Source organism: Lacerta agilis, chromosome 10 (genome assembly GCF_009819535.1).
Source record: "Lacerta agilis isolate rLacAgi1 chromosome 10, rLacAgi1.pri, whole genome shotgun sequence".
In the NCBI taxonomy this organism is placed as follows: Eukaryota; Metazoa; Chordata; class Lepidosauria; order Squamata; family Lacertidae; genus Lacerta; species Lacerta agilis.
The window spans coordinates 22,341,040-22,354,403 of NC_046321.1; the positions used below are offsets into that span (position 1 = coordinate 22,341,040).

The 13,364-nt window shown below is 46.7% G+C and overlaps 1 protein-coding gene across 2 annotated transcripts in view; it reads right to left on the minus strand.

Moving 5' to 3' along the window:
• Positions 1-13,364, minus strand: part of PAH (phenylalanine hydroxylase) — a 49,401-nt gene that overhangs the window by 9,810 nt on the left and 26,227 nt on the right. For both annotated transcript variants that reach the window (XM_033161535.1, XM_033161533.1), the window contains exons 6-8: positions 2,205-2,401; positions 1,132-1,267; positions 668-737 (exon numbers count right to left, since the gene is read on the minus strand). In XM_033161535.1, the coding sequence (XP_033017426.1) occupies positions 668-737; positions 1,132-1,267; positions 2,205-2,401 (403 nt within the window). The remainder of the gene's footprint in view (positions 1-667; positions 738-1,131; positions 1,268-2,204; positions 2,402-13,364) is intronic.

The window sequence follows — 13,364 nt, forward strand, 5'->3', positions numbered from 1 at the left end:
TTCAATGTACATTGCCTTGAGGTGGTTGTATAGCAGGTGATTAATAAATCAGGGACAATGATGATAACAACAACATAACATTAATGGGGCAATTTGTAAAGATCGAGTGAAAATTCAAATTAAAGAAAAAAATCTAATTTAAATTCTGAAATGTTACTGAATCTCAAAGTCATGCCAAATGAGATTTTAGCTCTAAGTGACACAATCAAAGAAGATAGTTTGAGTCTCTATCCAGGAGCAGACCGACCACAAAAATCAATAGTGAACATATTGTGCAAGTTTATTAAGGCACAGTCCACAAACAGAGCATTTCAGCAAATGAAAAGTTGTTTTGCTGTATTTCCCCTGGGGTAAGTGTTTACTGTATTGGATTACAGTCTTGATCAGGGTTTTTTTTCCCCCCAGCCAGAACTCACCAGAACTCAGTTGCAGCACCTCTCAGGTGGGCACCATTGCCATTATAAGAGAACAAGGGAGGTGTTCATGGTGAGTTCCAGCACCTCATTTTCTAGAAAAACAGCACTGGTTTTAATCCTAGAAACAAAATCCTTTGGAAACAATACCTGGAGTGTTTGTGCTTATCTAGATCCTGTATGTTGCTTTGTGATTATTTTCTGGAAAGTGTTGTCTGTCAGTTGACACCTCTCTTTTTAAGGGTTTTACTTACTTGAGAAAACTGAGCAAAGCTGGGATCAGCAAACAGAGGGACATGTCCTAGGAGTTCGTGGCAAACATCCCTAGAGGAAAAGCAGTATGAATTAACCTAGAGTGTGAAAAACACTGTTCACACTTTGAACACAAGGAAGAAAGGCTTGAAGCTGCCCATCAATCACAGCCAGCAACCGGACTGCAGTTTTCAGCAGGTACACAGCTCACCTGGCCACAGGCTTTCCCACTATTGTGAGATGGGTTGTGCTTCTATTTCAGTCACAGCCATTCTTTCTAAACCTGCATCTCTACATAAAAATTAGCACATGCAAATGTTACACAAACCAGCACCCTCTTTTGTACCCAATTTACATTTCTTCCTTTATTGGCCACCTTGATTTCATAAGGTGCTATGCACATTTAAAAAACAAAGAAACCGCAAAACCAAAACTTGGATTTTTGCTTCATTGGCTAAATACTTACGGTTCTGGCGTGTACATTGGCCGCGATGAATGGCGGATGTATTGAGTAGAGTGAAAAACCCTGAAAGCCAAGCCAGCCAAAAAATCCCGAGAAGACAGCAGGCCAGCTACAGGACGCAGGCGGAATCCAGTGCAGCCTTTAAAGAACAGCAGAGCTCTGCATTACAAACTGGTTGGGTGGCCATCTGTCATGGATCCATTAGCTGAGATTCCTGCATGGGGTTGGCCTAGATCAGGGGTCCCCAAACTAAGGCCTGGGGGCCGGATGCGGCCCAATCACCTTCTCAATCCAGCCCACGGACGGCCCAGGAATCAGCGTGTTTTTACATGAGTAGAATGTGTCCTTTTATTTAAAATGCATCTCTGGGTTATTTGTGGGGCATAGGAATTCGTTCATTATTTTTTTTCCAAAATATAGTCTGGCACCCCACAAGGTCTGAGAGACAGTGGACCGGCCCCCTGCTGAAAAAGTTTGCTGACCCCTGGCCTAGATGACCCTTCCAACTCTACAATTCATTGATTCTATGGTTGAAATAACTTTTGCACTGGTACAAAATGAAGGAAGCTGCCTTTTACTGAGTCTTAGCATTGGTCCATCTAGCTCAGCACCAGGGGAAGCCAATGTAGAGCCCTCCAAATGTTGGTGGACTACAACTCCCATCAACCCTGGGCATTGGTGGTGTTGGCTGAGGCTGATGGGAGTTGTAGTCCAATAACATTTGGAGGGGATCACATGGGCTACCTCTGGTCTACACCAATTCGCAGTGGGTCTCCAGGATTTCAGACAGAGGTTTCTCCAAGGCCCTTCCTGGGGATGCTGAGGACTGAATCTGGGACCTTTTGGGTGCAAACCACATGCTCTACCACTGAGCTAAAGCCCTTCTCATTTATGGATCATTTATGCAATAAAATCCTGTGCATGTTTACACAGGAGTTAAGTCCCATTGAGTTTCCAGAACTGTGGGAATCATTGGATTTAATGTGGATAGGATTGCGGCCTTAGTACATTCAAATATTAGGATCACAGTTATAGCAATTTTGTTGACGATCTTGGATCTTCACACCTTTACTTACTTTTCAAGAAGTTTGAGACATCTTCCAGCTGTGGGATGTTGTCTTCTTCGTAGCCACAGTATTTCTCCAGGAGAGGGAAGACATGATTGTGTTCATAACAAGCGTGGGTGGGATACAGGGTCTTCAGCTCCCTGAAGACCGTTCCCCATGTTCTCTTCTCTTCCTCAGTGTATGTCACTCTGGGGATTGGCTGGCCACTAGAAAAAAGAGGAAAAGACAGCTAGCTTAAAGCTACTGCATGAATGCACCCCATCCCTGTTAACACCAGTACCAAATAAGGTGCCTTTAATCACTGTATAGAAGAGGGGATTGCAGGTGTGGCCTGCAAGGCCCTTAAGGAAACTCAGTGAGGCAGGTGCCAAGCCCCCCACAGCAGCCATTTTGTGTTTAGCCACATCCCAGTGGCAGCCATTTTGTGCATGGCACCCACAACGCTTTCTCAAAATTCCAAATGTGGCTCAAAAAGATGGGCCACCTCAGCCATGAGGTAACTCTTTCTTGTAGAAAACAGCACCGACTTTATGCACAAATAAACAAGCAAGCATAGTTTGGAGTCAAGTAATAGTGAGGCAAGGTGACACACAGGGGCAGCAGATCAGACTTCCAAGAAATGCATCGCTGACTGCAGCTCCTGCTGCTACGGCGTGCTCCTTTGAGGTAAGTTCTGCTGCCTCCTTAGCAACCCCCCCACCCTAATGCCACCTTGATGGCAGCCTCTCAGGGACAAAGAGGTGCTGCTGGTCTCCTTCCACCCCTATGAAGGAAATGGCAGTGGCTGTCCTCTGCGGTCTCCTCAGGACTGCACCCACCTGGTGTGATTCAGAGTGGTCCCCTTTCCCTGCACAACGGAGGCATTGTGGGAAATTCTAATGGCAGCTGGATTTGGCTACCTGTTGCTGTCTGGAGTTGCCAAGCTGGGGAAATACATTTAAATGGGGGAGGCAGGGTGGACCCTAAAAGGCTGCTGGGCCCCTGGCAAGTATTCTGGGTGCTGATGCCAACCGTGGCCCCACCCTTGCTTCCGGTCAAACAATAACATTACCCCTCGAAAGGCAACTTGTTACCAGCAGAGAAAGTGGGGACTTGTGTGCGCAACACAGACATGGACACAGCCAACTCCAAGAGGCTGAGATCCCTCCGAGGCCCCCAATAACAGATGTGAGGGGGCTGCCCTCCCCTTAAAAGCTGGTGGTCATTGCATGGTGTGTGTGTTGCACCTGTGCCTGGGACCCAATATAGACCAGAAGGAAAACTCCAAGCAGCTTTTCTCTAAGCATTCTTTATTGATTTGCCATGGCAGAGCAATGGTACAGCTGGCTAGTGCCCAAAAGTCTGCACACCCTCACAAGCACATACAGGGGTGTTTTATACTCTTTACAAACTGCTAATAACCCAACCCCTAGCATTCCTTCTGGCCAATCAGGCTGGGGAATACACCCATCTGGCTGTCTTACATGTTTCAAACTGCTTTAGCCATCAGGAGGTGCTATATACTTATTCTAGCATTTAACTGCCTAGCTGTTGACCTTCGCCTGCACCTGCATCCCAATAATAGCCAAGGCTATTGCTGACGTCGGTGATGGGGTCAGTTCTGCGGTTAACTAGTCTACCGAAACTAGACAGTCTGTTCAAAACAGGAAGTTTGTGGTTAGCTGTTTTGCTAAACTGCTGATCTGCTATGTTTGCCTAAGAAGCTGCAATGTAAGGATTTTGGCTAGGGCAAAGTTGAATCGGTCAAAAGGGAATCAGAGCGAAGCTGTATCTAAAATGGGGTTTCTTATGGCTATCTCTTTGTCCATTCTGTCTTTACATATCTGGTGCCTCATTCCTGGTGCCTCATTTTCCCCCCTTTCAATCGAGAGGAGCAGCTTGTTCTGCTTCCTCATCAGATTGACCTACTGAGCTTTCAGCTATACATAAAAGGACTTCCCACCCCCCTTTGGTGACTCTGGGTGGCGTGTCCCTGGTGTGAAAGCTTCAAATCTCCTTGTGACTACACTGGAGGAAGTCGAATAAGAGCCAGTGCCTCACCCCAAGTTCATTCCTCGAGGACTAAATTCTGGTTTACTGTTACAGCTGAATATGGCCCATATTTCTTATGGAGGGTGGTGACATTTACTTGAGGACTGGAAGGGACTAATAAAAGTAGTGTGAGAAGAATAGGATCAATGAATATTTACCTACTCTGACTTCTTGAGAGCAGTTGCAATGTAGCAAATAGTCGGGAATAACTTTCTAACAGTAAGAACTGTTTGGCTGTAGAATGGACTCCCTATTCTCTTTGCCAGTGAAAATACACCCATAGGTATAAAAGACTAGGCCCTCCCCTTTGGTTCCCAACTATATACACGCAAGAGAATAGAAAGAGGTATTGTTGCCTTAACAAAGTCAATTTCAAGGGGTCAACAGGATTTCCCTTTTCATCTACCCGTCCAATCCCAACAACCTAGACCAACATTGTTCACACCTCTAACACTCCCAATCTATAGAATTATGCCCTGTCTAACAACTGGTCGACAAACCAATAATAACAATGTCCTTCTGACCAATTTTCCCGATGTGGTTCAGCTGGAGATGGTCTCCGTTGCATAAAATGGAAGTTTCCGGTGGCCCATGCATCGAGTGACAGCGTCCGGTGTGTCACAGCAGGGGCTACTTCAATTCGGTCTCCCGTGCGCTGGGCGTCCTTGCCGGTCAGACGCAGCAGGGGAGACTGGTGCACCGTGCGTTGAGTACCTACTCCTGGCTAGGCACAGCAGGGTGTCGACTTCAGGGGGTCACCTCGGCCTTTCACCGCCGTTGGGGTGGATAGGAGAACCGTGTATGGACCGTGTAAGAAGGTCGCGCTTCCACTCCTTCACCCACACGCTATAGCAGGCTGGAACTGATGGACTGGCTCAGCAAAGCTGCACAGTGTTCGCTCGAGGGCCCACCTGCTGAGGGAATGACAACACACAGACACAGAGAGACAGACAGACAGATAGAGAGATTATTTGTTCGTGGAAGGTGATATGCTCTTCCACCTGTCCATTCTAGCTGCTACTTTCGTGGTTTCCTGTAGAGGAGTTCAAATGGTAACATCTTAAGTCTCTCAGTGGGGGAACTTCGGTGAAGTCCACAATCAGGCTCTTCATGGGAGTGTAGCCTACATGTTATACTCCAGGTGGGGGTAGAGATCCCTGCTTGGGGTCGTTTTTGGCACACAGGATACATCTCTGGGAAATAGCAGCAGTCAGTTGAGAGAGATTTGGCACATATAGTTTTCTCCCGAGATGTTCCCTAGCAGCAGTGCCTCCCAAGTGTGTGGACTCATGGTAATTTTTCACAATCTTGCTGGCCAGGTGTTGGGGCACGAATACTCGGTTGTCTGGGAGGAGTAGCCATCCATCTTGCAGTCGGGCTCCCTCCTGATGTGCCCATTCTTGTTCTTCAGGGGCATAGTGAGGCTCTACGTCCTCAGGGGTTATGTCTGGGATAAGAGCAGCCACGGTTGTAGGTGTTGGTTTCAGAGCTGCCTCTCGGGCAGCCTTGTCTGCCTTATGGTTGCCTCTGGTGACCAAATCTCTACCTCGCCCGTGTTCTTTGCAGTGCATCACAGCAATCTTCTCGGGAGCCCACACCGCCTCTAATAGACTTTCCACTTCTTGTCCATACTTCAAGGCTTTTCCATGGGCTCCTATCAAGCCTCTCTCCTTCCATAGAGCTCCATGCGCATGCAGGGTTAAGAAGGCATACTTCGAGTCTGTGTATATATTTGCCTTACATCCAGCTGCCAGTTGCAGGGCTCTGGTGAGTGCAATTATTTCGGCCTTCTGGGCAGAGGTTCCTGGTTGTAAGGATTCTGCCTCTACAACTTCCTCGTTGGTCACCACAACATACCCGGCCTTCCTGAGTCCGTTGGTTACAAAGCTGCTTCCATCTGTGTAATATACTATATCGGGATCTTTCAATGGCCCATCCTTCAAATCTGGCCTGCTAGAGTAGACCTCATCCATCACCTGGAGACAGTCATGGTGCTCTATTTCTTCTTCATCAGGCAAGGGCATCAGGATGGCGCGGTCTACCCTAGATGTAGTCTGGGATTTTCACACAGCGTAGCCGTTACTGCTCTCTGGCAGGATGGTCATCCTTTTACTACTGAGTCCAATTGTTTAGAAAATTAGGCTTCCGGCCGATTCCAGCTTCCCAGTTTCCGAGTCTGGACTCCTGCTGCCACATTATTCTGTTTGTGGACATATAACTGGAAGGGTTTCTCTGGATTTGGCAATCTTGGGGCCGGTGCCTCCATTAGGCATCTTTTAATAGTCTCAAAGGCCTTTTGTTGTTCTGGTCCCCACACAAAGGGGTCTTCCTCCACTCCTCTTGTTTTCTCATTCAGGGGTTCTGCTAAAACACTGAAGCCAGGTATTTAGCACCACCCTGTATTTCCCTAGGAAGTCCCACAACTGCTTCCTAGTGGTGGGCTCTTTATGAGACATATGGCTTCTTTCCTCTGTGGTATGATACATTGAAGCCTAAATACTTGACTTCCTTCAGACACAATTTATGCCTTTCTCTGAGAGGCTTGTATCCTGCCTCCCATAACAAGTGTAACAGTTCTTCTGTACCCCCTTTTCCTTTTGGGCTGCTAGCACAATTCACAATTGGCAGCAACTGTTGGTACATCCTGCCTCCACTGAGGGCAGTTGTATACAAATATCATTTCACTCCCATTGGGAAAGCCACACCCTTTCATTCCTTAGGTATCGGGCAGACCCATCAATGAATCAAAATTGCAGAGGCACTCTTTTCCCTGTTGCCACAAACTCCAAGCAGCCATCTCCTCATTTGCAGACACTTATAACTCAAAAGGCTGTGCAGCTACAACAGATTTAGCCTCAGATAACACTTTCTGTTGCTGCTTCCCATTATTCCTTTGTTCACAAATCCCATTTTAGGGGTATATGTATAAATGAGGTAAACCTGTGCCCTGGATTCAAGAGCTAAACATTTTGCATCAAAGGAATGCCAAATTAATGTAATCAGTGACCATTATCGGGTATCCTAATTACAGAAAAGAAGCAATACACCCACATTTTTGCTGTACCCAACTACTCATTCAATGATGAATTGGTACTGGGAGACAGTCTCCCTTTCTGACCCCATTTTCCATAAACATATTGAACAACACATAACACTAAAACTTCTATACTTCCATACAGGGGACAGAAGATAGGTGAATAGATTAATATAACAGAAATGACTTGGTATGCAATTGCATTATACAGAGTACCTAAATTTTCGTCCCATTCTGGCATCCACCATCCTCAACTCAAAGTGCCATACAGCAAGACATATTTATTTTCAGATACTACAAATATTAAAATAAAGTCAGTCCAGAGGATCATTACCCAATCCTCCCTTTTTCTTTGATGCTGCTTTGTTAACAAACTGGCAATGAATGACAGCTATGGTCCATTGGAGGGAAAAGCAAAAGCAACCAACCAACAATAATCAGTGCAGGCCTAAACATGTCTTTAACAAAACAAAGTGACATTAAACCAGTAAAATTCCAATTGAAACCAGTTATAGGACGAAACCAGCAAATTTAATCCAGTCACCTATCAGTCTGCTTGAAAGATACCTTTTCCCTAGCTGGTGGGACACGGTTCCAGCTCTTTCCCCCCTTACCAAGGTAGAGAAAGGGGAAAGGCTGCTGCGAAGGAAATTTCTGTGCTTTTAAAATGAGGCTTTTTCTGTTCCCCCGCTCCCCCTCCCTTTCCTCCATTTTCTTCCACTTCCCCTTTTTCTCTGCTTCCAGCAAGCTTTTGTTAGAGACCTTTTTTTTTAAAAAAAAGGAACAGGGGGGGGGGGTTCTCTCATATCCATAACAAATATCAATTAAGATACAAACAATTAATGAATTGCCGGAACCAAGTCAGTTAATTTGTGGCTTCATCCTAACTAACAAGAAACAGAGCAACCCAAAAGATTTCTGAAACCCTTTCACCAATCTTCCCAGCACATATCAAAAGGCAAGCATTTCTAATTACAGAAGTTATTATTGTTTAGTCCCTCCCAACTCCTCGCGATGCCATGGACCAGGGCACGCCAGGCACCCATGACCTCCACCAGCCTAATCAAACCCATACTGGCAGCCTTGAGAACATTGACCAACCATCTCATCCTCTGTCGTCTCATTCTTGTGCCCTCAATCTTTCCCAACATCAGGGTCTCCTCCAGGGAGTCCTCTCCTCTCATGACATAGCCAAAGCACTGGAGCCTCAGCCTCAGGATCTGTCCCTCCAGTGGGCAATCCAAGGCTGACCTCCCCCATAATGGACAGGCTTGATCTTCTTGCAGTCCATAGGACTCTCAAGAGTCTTCTCCAGCACCATAATTCAATTACAGAAGTATTTGGCAATAATTACCTGTAACCCACACCCTTTTACAACATACCTTAACTCTCAGGATAGCAGGATTGCCTTTCAATGCAAATGCCTGGACTCGGGGCTACCTTTGCTTTGCCCTTTGCCCCCTTTTGCCAGGCTGAGCAGCATGAAATGCAAATACTCTAAATCACCCACTTTCAAAAGGCTAGGAGAATTACTTATTGGAGGGAAACAGAATAAAAGTCTGAAGACCACAGATGACAAAGTTAGGCAAAGAAGGGGAAGAGAAAGTTGTGGTTTTCCACAGCCCCTCCGATCCAGTTGGAGAAAACACAAGCCTCGATGCAAACACACCAAAGAAAAGACCGTTTGCAAGACACCCACACACGCAGGCCCCCCCTCTCCTCTCAGCCCTTTTGCTAAAGAGGAAGAGAGGAAAAGCTCACCCCTTTTCATCACCAATTCCTCCAGAGCCTACAAAACAGGTAGGCTGCCACTGTGCAGCTATGCCTTCAAAACCCTGACTCTAAGGGTCCCTAAAGGTCTTACATCCTCTAAAACCCTGCCTCTACGCAGGCACACTTCTCAGAACCCATTGCATGAAAACCAAAGATATGCAGAAACATACAAGGAAGTACAAGGGAGTTGCTCCGCTGTGGTGCAACGACCAGCATAAAACAACAAGAAGGTGGGGGGAGGTTGCTACCCTGCAACCCTCACCATTACACACACACAAAGATTGCTTCTGTCGATCCCAGCAATATTCAAAGCTGGAAACCAGAAAAGCTGAGTCCCCCCCTTTCCTTCCCCAGGAGAAATTAACTGAAGAAGGATAGCTGGGAAAAACTTAACAAAATAAAGATTCTCTCCCCTGTCCCAGCCCTCTGGAACCCAGAGCCCTGGCCTTGACACATAACACAATTACACAGTTGTGTTAAAGCAGAGAGAAAACACAAAGAGATCCACACAATATCACACACCTATATTTGGCCTGTGCTTCTGGGTAACACAGCACTCTGCAACAACTCAAAAGATAACCTCAGCCATTATTTTGGAACCTATTTCCAATAGTACCGGTACCTTCAAATGGAGTATTTGCTGTAGAGCAACCCCAAACCCATTATGTCCCATGTAGTGCTTTTCACCAACCTTTTTTTTTTAGTGTTCTTTAGTCATCCACATTCATCACACAGCACTTCATTAATCACACACCACTTCATCACACAGCTAAATTTCCCAATCATTCAGTCCTTTCACACCAAACCAAACGCTACCTCCCTTTTCCCCTTTTCCTCCTACCTATATGCATGTTTTTCGTCAGTGGACCACTTACCACTGATTACTGACATCGCAACCTATATGTGTGCCTTCAATGGACCTCTTTCAGACCATTGAGTAGTGGCACACTTACCTATGCGCGTGTTTTCCCCAGCGGACCTCTTTCCTGCTGAGTACTGGCAGCACGCTGGAGAGTGATCAAGTCTCCCATCTTCTCCCAATAGAGAAGGCCATTCCTTACCCAGCCGGCTCCTGTCTCCCTCTGTTCCTCGGTCCGTTGCCGTCTTCGTACAGGTCAAGGGGGGGGGGGGCAAGGACACGTCCCAGTCTCCTCTGGCAAATCTGCCAGGCGGCCGCAGGAGAAGAAGGGCGGCTCCCAGGAACCCCCCCCCCCTCTGTACGATAGGGCAAGGGGGCTGCCTCTGGTCAAAGAAGGCTAACCCTTCATCCGAGTCACGCTTGCACCAGGAAATGTTGCACCTGTGCCTGGGACCCAATATAGACCAGAAGGAAAACTCCAAGCAGCTTTTCTCTAAGCATTCTTTATTGATTTGCCATGGCAGAGCAATGGTACAGCTGGCTAGTGCCCAAAAGTCTGCACACCCTCACAAGCACATACAGGGGTGTTTTATACTCTTTACAAACTGCTAATAACCCAACCCCTAGCATTCCTTCTGGCCAATCAGGCTGGGGAATACACCCATCTGGCTGTCTTACATGTTTCAAACTGCTTTAGCCATCAGGAGGTGCTATATACTTATTCTAGCATTTAACTGCCTAGCTGTTGACCTTCGCCTGCACCTGCATCCCAATAATAGCCAAGGCTATTGCTGACGTCGGTGATGGGGTCAGTTCTGCGGTTAACTAGTCTACCGAAACTAGACAGTCTGTTCAAAACAGGAAGTTTGTGGTTAGCTGTTTTGCTAAACTGCTGATCTGCTATGTTTGCCTAAGAAGCTGCAATGTAAGGATTTTGGCTAGGGCAAAGTTGAATCGGTCAAAAGGGAATCAGAGCGAAGCTGTATCTAAAATGGGGTTTCTTATGGCTATCTCTTTGTCCATTCTGTCCTTACATATCTGGTGCCTCATTCCTGGTGCCTCATGTGTGCGTGCCGTGTCTTGTGACTGAATATGTGGGATGGGGTTCACCTGCCCCCCATATTTTGGCACTCCTGAGCATTGACCCTCCTTACCAAGCACATTCAACTCCGAAAACCACAGCGACATGCACCCCCATCTCCCGCCTCATTCTTCATTCTACGGGCAGAAAGACTGGGCCTTTTGTCCTGTTCTCACTCCACACAGCTCTCATGATCTGGATAAGCGCTGATCTGATATATAAGCCATGCTATAGCAGCAGAGGGCTGGCCATAGGATCAAGGGGCTGTCTTAGCTCTCCCCTCAGATCTCCCCTGGCCCTAAAATTCTGCGGGCCTCAGAGTCAGCTGAGGTAATGGCTCAGCAGGGACAGCAAATCTGTCTCTGCCCTCCATACAGTTAGTGCGCTGTCAGTCTGGCTCTGCCTCGAACGAGAAGGGAGTCCTTTGACCTGCTTCACTTTATTGCCTTGACATTAAAACGGAGGGAGGCTGATTCTTCAGAAAATAATTTTAAAAAATGGACAGGCGGCTCACCCCCCCCCCCATGGGGTGTGTGTGTGTGTGTTTCACCACCCCCTCCCCAAATCAAAGAGTCTTTTCCAGCAATTTAATAGGGTTTGTGTCGCTGCTGGGATAATGCGAGGGATTTCTAGAGCTCCAGGCTCTTTGTCGAAATACAAGCGATACCCCACCATTCCCCACCCCCTTCGTTTTAGCCGGAGCCTGATGGCAGCCCCCCAATAATTGTGCAATTTTCTGTGTCTCTGCACCAGTCCTCCTTGATCTCTGGAGCTTTAAACGTGATTTTGAATTAGAGGGAGGAGGAATGGGGACCACTGTGGTTTCTATAGCATTGACCTTTTCTAATTAATCCTTAGGCCACCTTCATGGGCCCAGAGAAAAGAGCAGAGGCTTAAGGCACTGCCAGACACCAATTTGAAAGCTGCCAAGATCAATAGACTAGTGCTCAGGGTGGCAGGTGAGGAGGGGAAGGGGAAGGGGAGGGAAAATGGGAGGCAAGAGGGGAGGAGATAAGCATGAATGCCTGAGGGTGGTGGGGAAAAATGGGGCTCACAGAGTGCCATCCTAAATTGTCCATCCTTTTCTATGTGGGCCTTGGGAGCGCTGCCATTTCACTTTCACAACTTCTACAATATCTTGCTTAAATCTATCTTATCTATCTATCTATCTATCTATCTATCTATCTTTCTATCTAGAGATATCTATGCTGCTTTTCACCAGCAATGGGCACTGGGGCACTTTACAGCAAAATAAGGCAGTATAAAAACATAGTAACATAATAAACAAGCACACTGTGAATAATTCTCATAATATACATTCCTTGGTTATGCAGAGATAAAATTTTAAAAGGAGGGTGGGGGAATCATTTCTATCCACGTTAACATTGCTACCTGAGCTGCTACCTCTTTCAAGGCTCAACAGGAGATCATGGTGTGCCGGCTGGGGCTCATGGCAGCTATAGTCACATCCGTTCTAGGTTAATTCATACTGCTTTTCTTCTAGTGATGTTTCCTACAAACTCCTAGGACATGTCCCTCTGTTTGCTGGTCCCAGCTTTGCTAATGAAGCCTACCCTAAGGAAACCTGCAAACCAGGAGAGGAGTGCCTGTGGCTCTCATGAACAGCAGAGAATGGTAAAGGGGCAAAGGGAAGGGATGGTGGAAGCAGGACAGAGGTTCGCAAGGACCCCTAAAAATCAGTTCTAGATGAATATGGCCTCTTCAGACCCCGCCCCCCCCCCATCCCATGCAAAACAGTGGAGAGGAAGCAAGCCATTAAAAAATTCACAATGCAGCTGGGCCAGGAATGACAGTCACAGAGTATGAGATCAAGACCACGAGTGATGAATTATTCCAATGTTGTTTACAGCTTCTACTTTAATGTACATTGTGCGCATTCCCCTTCTCTCCCCTGTTTAATGGCAGGAGCATAAGAGGTGCTGCTTCATTTGACGCTTGGTGCTTTGTAGTTGCCTCTGATGCCGCGAGTGCCATTAAATAACAAAGCTTTGCGAGGCCAGAGCTTGGTCCTCATCTGAATCCAATTGATTTCCGGTAAGCTGCAATTTTAGGATAAATGCAGTCAAAGGAGGATTTAAGCACAGAGAGGAAAGGAAAGCCAGCAAGGGAAAATAAACACTTTGGGGGAAAGAATTGGTTTGATGAAAAGGTTCCTGGCCAATTTCATATGGACTGTCAGACAGTTCAGATTTGGTGCTGTGACTGAGCCCTGAGTCCACATGGCAGTGCTCCGATTTCCCCATCTCACTTTTAATTTAGCAGCAAACCATTCACCTAGGAACATTGCAGGTTTGATCCCTGTATGGGGCAGCTGCATATTCCTGTATTGCAGGGGGTTGGACTAGATGATCCTCAAGGTCTCTTCCAACT